This window comes from Rhinolophus sinicus, chromosome 1 (genome assembly GCF_057876585.1).
Source record: "Rhinolophus sinicus isolate RSI-liver-muscle chromosome 1, RSI-T2T, whole genome shotgun sequence".
Classification (NCBI taxonomy): Eukaryota; Metazoa; Chordata; class Mammalia; order Chiroptera; family Rhinolophidae; genus Rhinolophus; species Rhinolophus sinicus.
Window position 1 is genome coordinate 53,026,392 of NC_142501.1, and position 15,751 is coordinate 53,042,142.

General features: G+C 41.7%; 1 protein-coding gene across 2 annotated transcripts in view; it reads right to left on the reverse strand.

The window, feature by feature from the left end:
* Window positions 1–1,029: 1,029 nt before the first annotated feature.
* Window positions 1,030–15,751, reverse strand: part of LIMA1 (LIM domain and actin binding 1) — a 79,858-nt gene continuing 65,136 nt past the window's right edge. The window contains exons 8-11 of one of the 2 annotated variants that reach the window (XM_074325703.2): window positions 15,388–15,472; window positions 12,220–12,329; window positions 4,968–5,101; window positions 1,030–3,319 (exon numbers count right to left, since the gene is read on the reverse strand). In XM_074325703.2, coding sequence (XP_074181804.1) covers window positions 2,311–3,319; window positions 4,968–5,101; window positions 12,220–12,329; window positions 15,388–15,472 — 1,338 coding nt within the window. In that variant the 3' untranslated portion in view covers window positions 1,030–2,310. Of the gene's footprint in view, window positions 3,320–4,967; window positions 5,102–12,219; window positions 12,333–15,387; window positions 15,473–15,751 lie in introns of both variants that reach the window. The other variant, XM_019724588.3, reaches the window with a different exon arrangement.

The window sequence follows — 15,751 nt, forward strand, 5'->3', positions numbered from 1 at the left end:
AAAAATGCCCATATTTAACAAGGAAGGAAATGTTACCATGAGCTTTCTAAAAAACAAAACAAAAGAAACTTTCTAGTATATAACACGTAAAGAACCTGATTAATTTTTAAGTAAAAATTCACTAAGAAATGTCAAAAAAAGAAAAAAAGTGTTCTTTTAAGTGTAATCTCAGTCCCTATGTACCTGATAATATAGTGACATACTCAACTAATATCCATAAATGCCAGTCATAGGCACTCAGATTTTTTTGTATAAACTCAGTAGATACTGTATCATGTGGATGGGTCAGAGTAGCAGTGAGTCACATAGTACAGATAGCTAAATTCAAGCCAGGATTGGATGTTTTACAAATGTCAGCAGGAGCTTCTGGATAGCTACTCAATGAACTAGACTTTCTAAATGACTTCAGCCTGGGGTGGGGCCAAGAGCAGAAAGTAGTACCCCGCCATCCCTTTAGAAGACCAGGCAAGACCCTGGAACACACAGTACCCTTGGAAAATGTAATAGATGACTCAAAAACATGCCTATCTCCAAGGAAATCCACATTCCTATTTAAAAAAAAAAAAAAAAAGCCTTAACAATTGGGGCAGTTGCCTCTACAGGCAAGGGAATCAAACAACAAACTATGCCTCTGCCCAAAGTGGAAAACAAATCCATTTTCAGCAGAGGCATTTGGAAATTCCATTTGGCACGTGAGGCATAACTGTAAGGTAAATTATTAAACGTTGAATACAATTAACAATAAAAAACCACCACTGGAGTTTGAATTGGTAAAACAAGCGGCTCATTTTGAATATACACACTAATTCTCTTGCCAAGCTGCTTTCAATTTTCAAGAAAAAAATTCTCTTCCTTAGGAAGGATAACCAGCCCAACACCACCACCTTGTGGTAAGATATAGTCATAGCACATAGCACATAGCACATATTTTAAACCACATCAGACCTTTTTCTGCCCAAACTGCTAAGGTAAAAGTAGGTCCCGAGAGACTGTAACAATGCAAAATAACGAAAAAGGAATACTGAAAAGTTCAAATGTAAATTAAAAGCTTTATTGAATAAAAATGTTTCAGACTAAGCAAGACTGTAAGAAAGCAGGATATTTTACATCTCTAAAAAATATTAGCGCTAAATCTCTAAAAATGCAGTACAAAGAAAAGCCTATAGCTTAAAACATCTCTCTTCCCCACATACAATTTGCAATATCAATTATGTACAACAAATGTACTCAAGTGTATAATGTTCCAAAGCCTTAATACTAGAAAACCATCCCCCAACAAATGCCTATAATTGGTTTAATTGCACCCTGGGAATACTGTCTGCCACAAAAATCAATACATTTAGGAGCTGATAGGAATTTAAAAACTAGTGTCCCTGAAAGGGGATTATCAAGTGGAATATAGAGTTTGGGGGTTGGAACTCAAGTGGTTTAAGGCATTTTTTTCCCTGTTATTCCTTCTTTAAACTCCTCATTTTGCTGTAACATGCAGCATGGCAAACAGCAATATAAAAGATCTTATAAAAATATTGCAGCTTTCAGTAAGTTATGAGAAGCACAGATACCACCAGAGAAGAAGGCAATGACCTGGGGTATAGTCAAACTCATTGGCAAATACCATAGTTTATCTGGGAGACAGTAGATCTCTCCAAGCACCAAAGGTGCTCAAAAGGTGCTTCAAAAAGGTAGTTCTGTGACATCTCAAGAATCCAGTTCAGGATGTGGTTTAGAGAGCAGGATGTAAAGCAATAAATTCCCCATATATATCAGCGTAAGAAAATTAACCTAAAAAATTTTTTTAAAAAAGACTAAATATTTGATCTCTTAACTGACGAATACTAAACAATTAAATTGGTATTCATTTAAAAATATACAAACTGTGCCCTTTATACTAAAGTGCATTCAGTCATAATGTTTAAGCCCCTAAATCTTTTCTGTATGTTCACTAATTCCATATTTGAATGTTTAGTGTAACAATGTATTACTAATCATCTATCTATTTTCATATTGCCTTTTGGGAATACAGTGGAATCCTGACTATATCAGTTGGAATATCCCCCCCACCCCCCATATGACCTTAAAGCACTTATGTATATCATCATGGCTAAAATAGAGGATACAGGTAATGCTATCTCTAGCATTTAGAGATAAGCTGCAGTATGGGATTTTTTCGAAGCAAGAACTCTTTCCCAAAATTACTTCCCCATAAATTACAGTTCATTCTAAGGTAACTGTTTTTGTGCATTACTCTGACAGAGGGCTCTGGCTCACTATCACTAACACAAATGTAAGGCCCAGCACCATTGCAATTTGTCATTCCTCATCCTCATCCTCATCGTAGTACCGATTTCTCTTTATCTGCTCCTCTACAGAAAGCTCTTTGACTACGTCTCCCTCCCAGACTCCTACATCTTGGGGTTTCTGATTCTGAGTGGTGATTTCTTTCATGGAGGTGTTGTCTACAAAGCTGGACCAATTTGGGGACTTCGGTTCTAGTGGAGACTGCTGTTTGAAAAGGCTTCTATCGTCTTCATCTAAGTTTGCACCATTTTCTACGAGACTCTCACTCCCCATCTCAAAACCATGACCTTCCTTCCTTATCCTCCCTGCCTCCCCTCCTTTAGATTCCTTGTTTTGCCAGGTTGCTTTTCCCACATTCCCATTCTTCTCAGAGGCACTGGCATTTTCCACTTGTTTCTTTCCTGCTGCTATTCCTCCTACAAATTCCTCACTCTGCTCTGACACGCTCCAGCCCTTCCTGAAAGGTGGGGATAAGGTTTTCGGGCTCTTGACCGAAGTGGTTCGAAATGAAGCTGCTACGGTAAATGGGCGGCTCCTTTCCTTCAATGAAGAAGATCGTCTAAGCTTCTTCAGATCCAGATCCACATCCTCCGGAGCTTCCGGCTTGCTGGTTTCATCCTCAGGAGGCCATTTAGGCTTGGATACTCTGATGCCTTCCTCCAACGTAGTTCCTGAACTGCCAAGTTCAGTGGGCGGCGGCCAGGCGATCCTCAACTTCTTGGTTTCAGCGGGTTTGTCTTCTTTCTCCAGCTGAGAGGAGGCCTTGGCTTCCATGCTTGCAGTCAGCACACCCACCTTCGCGATGGGGGCATCTTCTACCCCTGGGCTCTGAGGGGTCTCTCCTGCATTTGGAAGTGGGGCCGGTCTCTCCAATGTCTCTTCATTCTCATTTTTGTTTGCCCACAGATCTTTGTGTGGTTTGTGCCCAAAGCCTTCATCATAGTTGCCTTTAGATTTAAAGAGTTGATTGAAGTGAGGCTTGCAATAGATTCTCCCATGTAATGATGCGTATGTTCCCAGACTGTGGTTAAAAGAAAAAGAGTATAAAGTTAACACATCTGTATACTCTTATTTATAACGGTAGGCTGAAATCTGGCAATTATCCAGTATTTTCCGAAGATGCTAAGTGAGAAAAATAGCTTCAAAAGCACACCAATCACCTAGGATGCTCTACCCCCTTTTAAGCATGATTGTTTAATTATCCTATAAAAAATACGCTCACTTCCAGACGTGAACCTTCACAAGACATTCTTTCACCTGATACATGCTCCCATTTTCAAATGATTTCATTCCCCTTTGTCAAAACTGTTAAAAACAAACAAACATAAAATTTCATCCAGGGAGGATTGCCTAGGTAATCCCACCTTGCTCTGATCACTAACATATTTCCTAAGTATTTATAACCTATAACTACTTATAATGATATTCCTTTGTAAAAAGTTGAATCTTTTGCCTCCTAGTTTTCCTCCTAATTTAAAAGCACATCTCTACAGGAATGGTACAATGCACTGTAAACAGTGGGCTCTCAGGAGGTACGAGGGACTGAATAAAAAGTAAGCTCCGGTTAACAGGAGAATGGTGGGCAGTAGCTGGGAAGTAAGTCTTTTTTTTTTTTTTTTTTTTTTTTTTAAGGAGGGCACGCAGCTCACAGTGGCCCATGTGGGGATTGAACCAGCAACCTTGGTTATCAGCACCACGCTCTAACCAACTGAGCCAACCGGCCGCCCTGTAAGTCTATCTCAATGTCAGTGCTGCACAGGTCTTTAGGAGATTTGGTGTCTTTCACAGGGTAACAAATTTTAAAGGGGGCATAAAAACAGCAGCATTTTCACAGAAGAAATATAAAAATTCAAAAATTCAGAAAAATGTGCTTTGGAGAAAAAAATAATAAAGTGGGCAGAAAAAGAACCAATGAGTGGAAGTTAGAGAGGCGCATTTTGGCTCAATAGAAAGGAAAGTCATGGAGCTAGAGCTACCTAACACTGGAACTAACAGGTGTGAGGCATCAGCCCTGCAGAAGTGTCACACGACACCTTTCAAGAGTATTTTAGAAGGGATGTTTGCTCTGGAAGGAAAGCTGGAGGAAGTGACATCCTAGTTACTTCTTTCTCTAGATTCTATGATTAAAATGAGTTACTATGGAATATTTCCCCAATTTGCACATTTATCTCCATACTTTGAGTGACTTGGAAGAAATGATACATAATAATGATTTTCTCAGAAAGAAAATGAAGCAACATACAGAAAAATACATGCTCCTCCGGGTCCATTATTCTTGCTATTATTACCATTCATACAGTGCTCAGGACACTTTGAAGTATAAGGGCTTAGACAAGTATCCTCTTGAGATTTCTCAACTTTATGGTTCTGTGCTACCAAGGGGAAACATTCTACTAAATTAGGTCACAGGGTGTTTTACCTGCAACCCTATTATTTAAGCTTCAGTCCTAACATGTAAATTAACATATCAATGTTTTAAGAAGTTCCAAATACCACTACTACCTGATATGAAATAGCTGTCACAAAACGGTACTTTTTACTTCTTTCAGGGGCCTTTAACTAATAGCATGCTATTAGCACAGTAGCTTTTAAGACCAATGCTCTAAAAGCCAAAGACTCCCCCGGAGGTCCTGCTATACAGAGAGATGGCTTGTTTTGGCCCGGCTTACCTAAGTTTGTTGTTGCAATAGGAGCAACGGAAGCAGCTGATGTGAAACACCTGCTGATTGGCCAAGAGACGCTCCATCGGGTAGACCGTCTTCTGACATTCCACACAGGTCTCTCTGGCAGGTGCCTGAAACTTCTGGGAAAAGGAGAAGGACAGCTTTAACTAGCATAGGCAGTGATGAATTAAGTGCTCTGCTGAGATGGGCCCTGAGATTTCCTTTGTGATCTAAGGGCTCCCTTACCTGGTCTGTCAATTCTCATAGGAACACTAAGTCTGCTAGGATTCTATCAGCTGCCTCTTTAAAGCCAGGAGGCTCTCCTGAATTCCTTCTCCAGAAGGTCTGGCTGCCCTAAATGTGGCATCCACTGAGGATGGGTGGATCTAGGGCTGGGTTGCAGAGAAAGGCTTAGACAAGCCACCACACACAGAAAACAGCACACAACATGCTTCCGCAGACAGGAAATTAGGAGAAAATGTCAACACAAACAGAAGAAAGAAGTTTGATTGTTTGATTCAAGCACCAAGTAAAAGCAGGACAGACTATTCTAAGAATGAATTGTGAAGGGGATAAATTTCAAGCAGAGGAAGAGCATTTGGGTTTGGGAATTATGAAAAGACACTTTGATAAAGCATCTTTTAGTCCCCTCTGCTTGTAATCTTGATTTGCTCAATCCACTAGGCATAATCTTTTCAAATAAGTCAAAACTGACACATAAATGGAACAATTTAAGAGACACAAACTATTTTATTAGGACTCTAGAAGAACGCATAGCCCAATAAAGCTAGGTTCTATGATCTTTTAAGAAAACCAATGGAGAACAAAACTAACGTAATGGGGAGTGGGAAGTCCTAACAGACTAGAAATCATGAACTCTTTGTAAAATATGGAATAGGGTGGGGTGAGCACAGCTCTTCTAGCTGGTAAACCCAATCCTAAAGAACATGAAATACTTGGTATTCTAGCACTGATGAAAGCCAGAACTCCAAAACTGTTAAGTTTTTGCGTAATAAGAAATTGTTACATGGCTCCTAGGGGTGGGGATAACAAGTCTACGTGTGTCAGACCCTTGACTTGCCCCAACAGAAACACCTCAACCAGTAAAGGCAGAAGCCACTTAGGTTAAGGTGGCCAGGAAGATCTCACAGGCACTTTGGTGCCCCTTGGCTGCCAAGACAGGTGTGGTGGTAAATGATGCAAATTAGTCCTAAGGCCCAGGACCTGAATGATTAAGGTAGGCAAAAATAAATTAGGTTACGGGCAAGATAGAGTTTTGATAAAAATACTCGAAATAGATGCATAAAAAATTCAGACTCGGGCGGCTGGATGGCTCAGTTGGTTAGAGCGTGAGCTCTGAACAACAGGGTTGCCGGTTCGATTCCCACATGGGCCAGTGAGCTGCGCCCTCCACAACTAGATTGAAAACAACAAGCTGCCGCTGAGCTTCTGGAGGGGCGGCCGGATGGTTCAGTTGGTTAGAGCGCAAGCTCTCAACAACAAGGTTGCCGGTTCAATTCCCGCATGGGATGGTGGGCTGCGCCCTCTGTAACTAAAGATTGAAAACAGTGACTGGACTTGGAGACGAGCAGCGCCCTCCACAACTAGACTGAAGGACAGTGACTTGGAGCTGCTGGGCCACTGCTGGGCCCTGGAGAAACACACTGTTCCCTAATATTCCCCAATAAAATTTAAAAAAATAATAATTCAGACTGCATATGATTCACTAGGAGGTAAAGCAAAAAATAAGAATGGTTTTCCAAGTAGATTTGGACAGGAAATGAGAGTAGAAAATGGGCATGAAATGGAAGTAAAGGGAAAAATCTATAAAAGGGAGTCTAATATAATTAGTAGGAAACTCCCAAATAGCACCAAAGGATTTAAGAATGAAGGAGCAGAACTAAGTAGAAAAAGCACCCTCCTCCATTCCTAGGGGTAGGGCCCTAAAAAAAACACTTAAAGCATCAAAGACCACAGGCTACAACCTAGTTTACCAAGCATGAGGAAGGTATTTAAATGTGATCAAATGTTATTGTATTGAATGCTGCTGGAAGAAATAGGCATTATTTGGAGCTCAGAATTCTTTTTTTTCTTATATGAACATTTCTAACAAGATAGGACCTAAGTGGAGATGTCCTTGCATAGTTTAATTAGGTTTCTCTAAAAGGACTCAGCCCTCCTCTTGCATGCAGAATAATTGGCTACAATAGCGCAACTGAAGCCACTGGAGAGAGCCTGTACAAATCACAATTCACATAATGTAAAATAATAGGACAAGTGTATTATCAGATTGAAAATCTTTTTCAGCTGCGGGATGGATTCTGTATTTTTTAACATGACAGGAGAATAAGCATTCTGGTCAGTAAAGATAAAGCAGGAAACAAATTTCACGTGGTATAGGAAGAAATGGGTAAAATGGGTATTATTCTGCTAAAGGGAAATGGAAAGCTAGAGCACGTCTCCGTTACACACACACACACACACACACACACACACACACACACACACACCACCCTGTAGAGAGGGGTGCAGCCCCGAGAATAGGAGGGAGAACCTGAGAGAAAGCTGAAAGTTGAGCTCACATTAGGAGGAAAGTGGAAGGCAGGAGCAGAAATTAGGTACCGGGAGCAGGAAGCAGAAGCTGGAAGAGACAAACAGGAACCTTCAATGAATATACAGCATTTGGGGCGCCCAGGAGCACTTTACTGTAGCTGGGCTGAAAACTCAGTTACAGACTCAGACCCAAGAATAAGGCCATGTTTTCTTTCTTTTTCAAGTAACTCGGCTAATCGTGGCAAAATCAGCCTCACTTGTATCTACCTGAGGCTGGAATATGTCCCAGCTCAGGAGAGAGCGAGCTTTTAACGAGCCTTCACCCACACAAGGAGTGTTTCATTAACAATTCTTTAGTGTCTCACTACCTCCCACACCTGACCCACAATGGCTCTCTCTTGAATGGAGCCTTCACCCACACAGGTGAAAAATTATTCTTCCTCCTTAATATGAAATAACACAGGCATACCTTATTTTATTGTGCTTTATTGTGCTTCAAAGATGTGCTTTTTTTTTTTTTTAATAAATTGAAGGCAAGACCCTCCATCAGCAAAAAGATTACAACTCACTTTACCGCAGTGGTCTGGAATCAAGCTCGCAATATCTCTGAGGTATGCCTGTGGATTGCTGCTCAGACATCTGACTAACCACAAGCTTCTCACTAGCCAGACCTACCGGATTCCCATTATTCCTATTCCGTTTTTTACATAAACCCTTTCTAATATGATTTCAGGTTTACGAGGCAGCTGCCCAAAGGCCCTTATAGTTTTATAAAGACAAGAAGATGCCAACATGGTATAATGCCAGGTCAGAGTGGCTGCGGCTGTGCCTTCCCTTTATTTCCTCTGTCCTGGGCTCTCAGCCACTTTTCTGTAATGGCCCCCATGTCTATTCAGACAACAGGAAGCATAGTCAGTGCCCAAAAATCTCTACCATTATGGCAGGCCTGGCATACATCCTACCCAGGCCTTCATGGCATGCTTGGACTTGGCACAGCCACATTTAAAACCTGCCAATATGAGAATATTAGACTTTTTAAAATCTTAACAACATATTTTTTCAGTCAATAAGATGTTTTTTTCCTTTCCCCTCCCTCGCCCTTTTCACACATAGAAACTAACGCCCCAGGATGTCAGGTGCCTTATCCAAGTTCGCACAGTCAGTAAATTATTATAAAACTCAGAACTCCCGACTCACAAACCAATAGAGCACTTTCTAAATTTTTCTGGAGTCTCAAATTTCCATAATGAAAGGAAACTCTTTGGGGAAGAGAGCAGATGCTAACCCAGATGAAAATAATCTCACTATAGCACTTTGAACAAACTACAGTTGTTGTTTCAAATTAAAATATGTAGATAATATCTTTGGGATAGTCAGAAATGAGTGAGGTAATACATAAATAATTGATATCCATAAACACTGCATGTCTTTCCCATCTGAGGGCTCCTACAGGCCCTCTGCTGATCAGCATCTACTTAAAGTTATTTTTCCAATAAATGTGCATGACTTCATCTACATTCTTTCACTCTCTTAAGTATATTTTTTAGTCTAATGAATGCTTCAGTTGGGGTATATATGTGTGTGTGTGTGTGGGGGAGTCGGGGGAGGCAACAGCTGGCAACAGGCAGTGAAGCTAACTAGCCCTCAGACCGAATGTAATCAGAAGAAAATTCTATATTGATGTCAGGCCTCCATTCTCCAGACAGAACACCACAAAATGCCTGTCATTCCCTCCTTCCAATTTGTACAAAATATCTAGGAAGTTAAACCAAAAATTTTCACCACACAGTAAATGATTGGGCCTGCTTTGCACACAGCCTTAACCCTTCCCTAGCTTTCTGTGAACCTCTTTTTGAAAGCATTTTAGGGATATTTCTGTCTCAAAGAGGCTGCTCTACACGTAGAAAAAAGGTTGGTACTCTGAGAAAGTAGTAACAATATAGACAGTGACGTAAGATGCTGGTTGCCCTTCTAGCATAATTCTGATCATTTTGCAAAATAGCATCAAGGCTCCGACCCAGTCCACAGAGGAAGGGACAGCTGGCAGGCATGGAGGAGGGGGTGTCCTCTCATGCAGTCTGCTGTGTTTTCTCTCCACATTCATCAGCAGACCAGCCAAGGAAGCCTGAGACTGGTCTGTTCTGGACACAGTGGGGACAGGCGAATGTTCCCAGGGCCACCTACATCTCCTTGTATTTCCTCCCTTATCTGTCCTTCTGGGAACGTTTAGGGCTAACTTCTTTCAATGGGAGAGCATAAAGCTTAAGAGACCTCTGGGTCTCTTGAGTCAAGAGGTGCTGATCCTTCTCATAGGGTCCACTGAGCTCTGCACCCAGAACAACACCCGTTTTGAAAATGAACCTGCAACTTCAACTTTATTAGCACCAAGTTTCATCAACTGAGTTATTTGGCCAGTGTTCAAGATATACAATATCTTTACTTTTAACGACCAGTATTTTTTTTTTTAATTTAAGCCAAAATTTGAAATGAATTAAGTTTCTACCTTAAATGTCCTATTTTCAATAACTGACAAGGCACTAAGGAACAGTTTTTCCAGGATGTGTGGGACCCAAAAATCTATTCTGAGTGAACAAGTTTATTCTTAGCTGTATATAATTTCCCAAAATGGAGAAACAACTTCTGTTGCATGGTCTGTAGCCACAAGTCCAGTTATGCCAGCAGGCCGTCCTATAAGCACTAAATATCTACATACTTGCCTGCAGAATATGAAGGGTAACTTTGAGGAAGAGAAAAATAAACTTCCCTTAAATAAAAGTGGAGATGTGATAGGGTCCCACCCCAGGCTCTCTATACCATAACCATTTGAGCATTGGACCACGGAAAATTTAGGCAGCGAGCCAGTTTATCCCAGTCTTTAGACAATGTTCAAAATATGAGGTGTATGGCTGGTGAAAGTAGGCCTGTCTGCATTCTACTGCTGCTGAGTGACCAGGGCCCAAGAAGCAGGAATGGGTCTGGGGCAGCTGCAGAGGGAGCTTTACGTCCGTCGCCTCTCTGAAGTGTGCTAGGAAGACCCAAGTGTGTGCTCTGCTGTACATCGCTCATCAGCTCAGACCCTAGAGTTTGAATCAGGAGGGATCTCAGAGGTCTAACCCAGAACCAGGAGGTTTGGCCTAGCAGCTGAGGGAGGGACGTCAGACTGGATTGAGAATTCAAAACTACTCAAGAACAGATTTCAGTGCTTAGATTAGGGAATTCCCCTAGTCCCTCAGTCACACAGAATCCGTGGCCAAGGCAGATTTGCTAGCTGTTCTTGATCCAGAACCATAACCCAAGGACTCACATCTGGGCAGGGCTGCTGTTGGAGAGGAAATTAACCTCGTGGCATTTGCTACTTTGTTGGACTCCAAATACTGGAAAAAAAAAAGAAGTGCCGATGACAGCATAAGCAAATCTTTACAGCCAGAAGAAGAAAGGGTCATGCTGAATACACGTGCAGATTCAATCACTATAACTCAGTTCTTTCTTCCTTTACTAGCCTTCTCTTGCTACTTTCTTTATCTCTTCCTCCTTTTCAATAAACTTTATTCTCATGAATCTCTGCTTCCTTTAAAATGTGCATGTTTACCTTCTTCATCTCTTCCCCCTTTTAAAATTCACCTTTTAAATTCTGGATTCTCCCCCTTCCTTTGCCTGTGTCCTCTTCTCTTCATTCTTTTTGTGCGTAGAACTTTTATCAAGGGACCAAGCATGCCCACAGTTGAGAGATACACGCATGGGAGATGAGGGCATGAGGATGGGGCAGCCCAAACCACCTGAAAACTAATTCTGCCTGTTGAGTTTCTCTCAAATGTTCAAAGGTGCTACTTAAGAGAGCAAGCACCAGAGGAGAAAGACACTAAAGAAATGTGGGTATGTTTGGTTAGTAATCCAAATGGGTAAATTAGCACAGCATTAGCAAAGCACTCAATTAAAACAAGCTTACAACAGGTGTGGAATTTAAAAAACAAAACAAAAAACCTTTGTTTATTTTTATGGAAATATATATATATATATATATGTTCGTAGAAAGGGAAAAGAAGGTTTTTCGAAATTAGTGAATAAAAACAGACCATAGGTTGAATACCTTAGTACAATTTTCTTAGGGTACAAAAACTCTGTACATTCCTTAACATCTACTATTAGGGGACACTAGGGTATAGTAGTATAAGTGTTACCTGAATGTCCATTTTATAGCAAATGGCCTGGCCAAGCCCCGTTGGAAAGTACATATTCTTTCTTTAAATAATGCTGACTATCAAACAGGTAATAGTAAAGGTCTCAGACCAGGAAGCCAATATATGTAAGTTGATATTGTACATTCCCATCCAATGGGCTGATTTTAGCTGAACAGATTTCTCATATTTCCCGTTTTGTGGGCTTTCACCCATTCACAGGTTTATAAACTTGGACTTTTTTTTTTTTTTTTTAATCATGCTATTTTAACTTCAGGTTTTCTTAAAACATTCATGAGTTTTCCAGATTTCAAACAGTGATTTTAATGAGCTTCCCCACTATTGACCCCAACACCTGAGCAGAAGCAGCAAGATTTCCAGGAAAAGTAACCTGCCTTAAGTGTGTCCTTACTTAGTATTTTCATCCCCAGGAAAGCAAATCAGGTTATAATGAACATAATGACAGAAGGTGCAGTGAGCTCTACTAGTAAACCAACATCTAAAGACTCCAAGAGAAATTGCCATCATACCTTCACTACTTTGGGAGGAGAACTTTCCGAAAGGCTGGAAGCTCTGGCATCTGGACTTAGCAGCTTAGGATGGATTGGCTGCTGGACCTCACTCTTAACCTGGGAGTTACCTGCTTGAATTACAAAAAGAAGACATTTTTTAGTAACTCATGGGAAGTCTCAGAAAAGGTTCCTCCCCAAAGCAAAGTTTAGGCACCTTCACTAATAAGTCATTTCAACACCAGGAAAAACATTGCTTTTCTATTGAAGAATATTCTAATGCTAAAAGTTATGCTCTTAGGTTCCCTCACAAACTGGGTTTTCAGCTAGGAGGCTTTTTCACCCCCTTTGCCCCAAACAGGAGAAATCTAAACCACCTCTCTATAAGAAACTTTCTGCCCTGTGGTTTTTGTCATTTTTAAAGGCTGTTTATAGACTTTGATGACTTTTTGGTAGTTAGCACTTTCAATAACTTGTTCTGGGGTGCTTCAACTGAAGTTGGGGAAATGGGGGAATGTGAAAGTAGAAATTTCGTGTATACATGCACGTGTGTGTGTGTTGTGTGTGTATAATCTAACACTGTCTTTTTGGTCAGTCCTATAGCAGATATCCATGGACGAGGATTATGAAGCTTTTTCATAATCATTGACGTGTGGCCTGCATAAGTTCATTTCCTGCCAAATATTCATCTCATGGAAAACTCTGAAGAGGAACAGAAAGTCATTTACACAGCCACTAAGGAAACATAAAAAAATTCCTTAAAATCTAGAGTTAAGTTAATAAAGTACTAAAAGATTAAGGCTTTTTTTTTTTTTAAGGCTAACATTTCGAAAAAATGTTGAAAAAAATGTTTTGAAAACCTAGTCAAAACTCAGAAAAAATTCTAGTCTAAGCAAAGTGATTGCAAAAGGAATGTTCTGTTTTCAAACCGCAAGTTTCTCTATGAAATTTTTAAGGTAGGATTTACTAGGGATCTGTTTAGCTTTTACTTCTACTTTAGTTGCTGAGTTTTCAGTGTCTAATAAACTAACGTGGGAAGAAGGTAGAAATCCATATATACATATATGGATATATATTGTGGGGACAGAGTCCCAGAGAGCAGTTTCCAGGCTCTCGGCCTCATGTGGGAAGGTGCTGGCTCGGGTAGTAGATGGCCATCAGCTGTAATCAGATGGCCATCCACTGTGGCTGGTTGGCCATCACCTGTTACCGGTTAGACATTAGGCACTGATATAACTGCCATGGCTACGCTACAGGGTTGGTTGGTTGGCAGAGAAGTGGGCAGCAGATTGCAGATCATGTGGTTCCTGCTTCCTGTGTCTTCAACCCAGTTGCCAGCGAGAATATAGTGGTATGACCCCCCCCATCTATGGCTCCGTTGGTGTTCCTTTTTGGCCTCACCATATCCTGCATTCCTGTGCGGGGAGCGAGATCAGAGACCCCGCATGATACATGGCACAGCGAGCAGGGTATGGTGCCTGCCAAAACTCTCGGAAGGATGGTAGAGCAGTTTGCGTGTGTGAAAACTCAGCCTTGGGAAGTCCATGCACAGCGGCGCTGGGAGCAGGAAGCGTGATTTGCCTGGGAAAAATGCAGATACCTGGTGCGGCAAGCAAGATTCCGGCCAGGTAAGAATGATGTCTGACTCTGGGCAGGAGGACATGTGGCCCCCACACTGTGTGGTACTCGGTAGCCACTGTTGTCAGGAGTTAGACCCCCATGGAGGGGTGGGAAGACGTGGACGATTCTCCAATCAGCATAGGAAAAGCCGTGCAGCTGCCAGAGAGCTGGACCCCTGTGGAAGGGTGGGAGGACGTGGACAGTTCTCCGACCAGCACAGGCCGGAGAAAGCGAAGGTCGTTACGGTTGTGTGGGCTGGGAAGTGCTTGCTGAGGCAGCCTGGATGTGGGACTTGTAGTTCTAGGAGGAAACGCTTACTGAGTCCTCGGTGGCAGATGTGGGTGACGTCAAGGTTGTCCCTCACCCCCAGATTGGGGAGGACTAGGAACCCTCGCCCTGCAGAGAGGGCATACGTTGTGAGACCAACACACAGCGCTGGACAATGACTGTGGACTATGGGGAATTGCCTTCCACTCCTGCTTGCCTGTTTGCTTGGGAATGTACCACCATGTAGTGGAACTGGTGGGTGTTTGCTTCCTGTGTCTTGCCCTGCTGCCAGCGAGACTGTGGTGCAGGAAGACCCCTTGTTGGGGAGCAGGCGGACGTTTACTTTCTGTGTCTCGACCAGCCGCCATTGAGAATATGTTAGCAACTTGGCTGTGAGACATTGTTCCAGCACGGTACCCTGGGAAACCCTGGCTGTGCCCAGGATGTTTGGCTGTGCCTAGAAAGACTGGTGGTACCCTGGGAAACCCTGGGTTACTGGTTAGACATTAGCCACTATTATAACTGCCATGACTACGCTAGGAAGTTGATTGGTTGGCAGGGAAGCAGACGGTAGATTATGGATCGTGTAGCTCCTGCTTCCTGTGTCTCCAACCCAGCAAGACTATAGTGGTATGACTCCCCTATCTATGGCTCCGTGGGTGTTCCTTTTTGGCCTCACCATATCCTGCGTTCTTATGTGGGGAGCGGGACCAGAGACCCCACATGACATATATATAAAATAATACACCAAAAATCAGAATCAAAGTGGATATAGATAAAAAGATAAAAACCTTTGGGAGATGTGAGGCTGAAAATGACTCCAAAATAGGATGAAAAGGTTTTCAAATTAAAGACAAACAGGAAAATCTCTAGGGTCTGGCAAGAGGGTGGACTATGGTACACATTTAGCTACGTAGGGAAAGCTATTTTTCACAGGTTATTCAGATATTAATTCTTTATCCCTGTAAATGAATAAAATCTATCTTGGCCAAACTTGTATTAAAATAAAACTGCAAAGTTAGTTTTTATAGCTTTAACTCTAAAAAGATTTGGTACAAAAGGTAAGATAAATTCAATGAGAGAAGCATCAAAAGTACTTAGTTTGCCCCAAGTTAATCATATTTAATCGAACTTAACTTCTCCCTAAGCCACAAAATGTGTGAAGGGTATTTAAGCATCAATCCTTACAACTAAGTAAATGATCTGATCAGCTGAATTACTGGATTTAATGTTACTTTCTCAGCACTGACAGCAATGGGGACACCCCCCAACCAAATATGGAAGAGAGAACAAGAACCTCACCCTCAAGATCTAAGAATGAATGTTTACAGGAGTCATCTTCTGCAGGGGTGGAATGGACTGCCAGGCTATTCTCCGTTGCAGAAACCTACCAAAAAAGGGGGTGGGGATGGGATTAAGAAGCACATTAAAAATAAAAGAGCAAACTGCTGTTAATGCCATAAAAACCTGCTGACTCCAGTCAGTCACTGACTGCCTGGGGAAAATAAGGGGCCCAGAACAGCTGAGCATTTAAACAAGAGGCGGCAAATGTCTTTTATTAGGATATTAACATGCCTCTCAATTACAGAGCAATGCCAGAAACAGACTGCACTCAGCTGCCAAAAGTGTGCATCATCTTCCTTTATAAAAAAACTTTTAAACCATG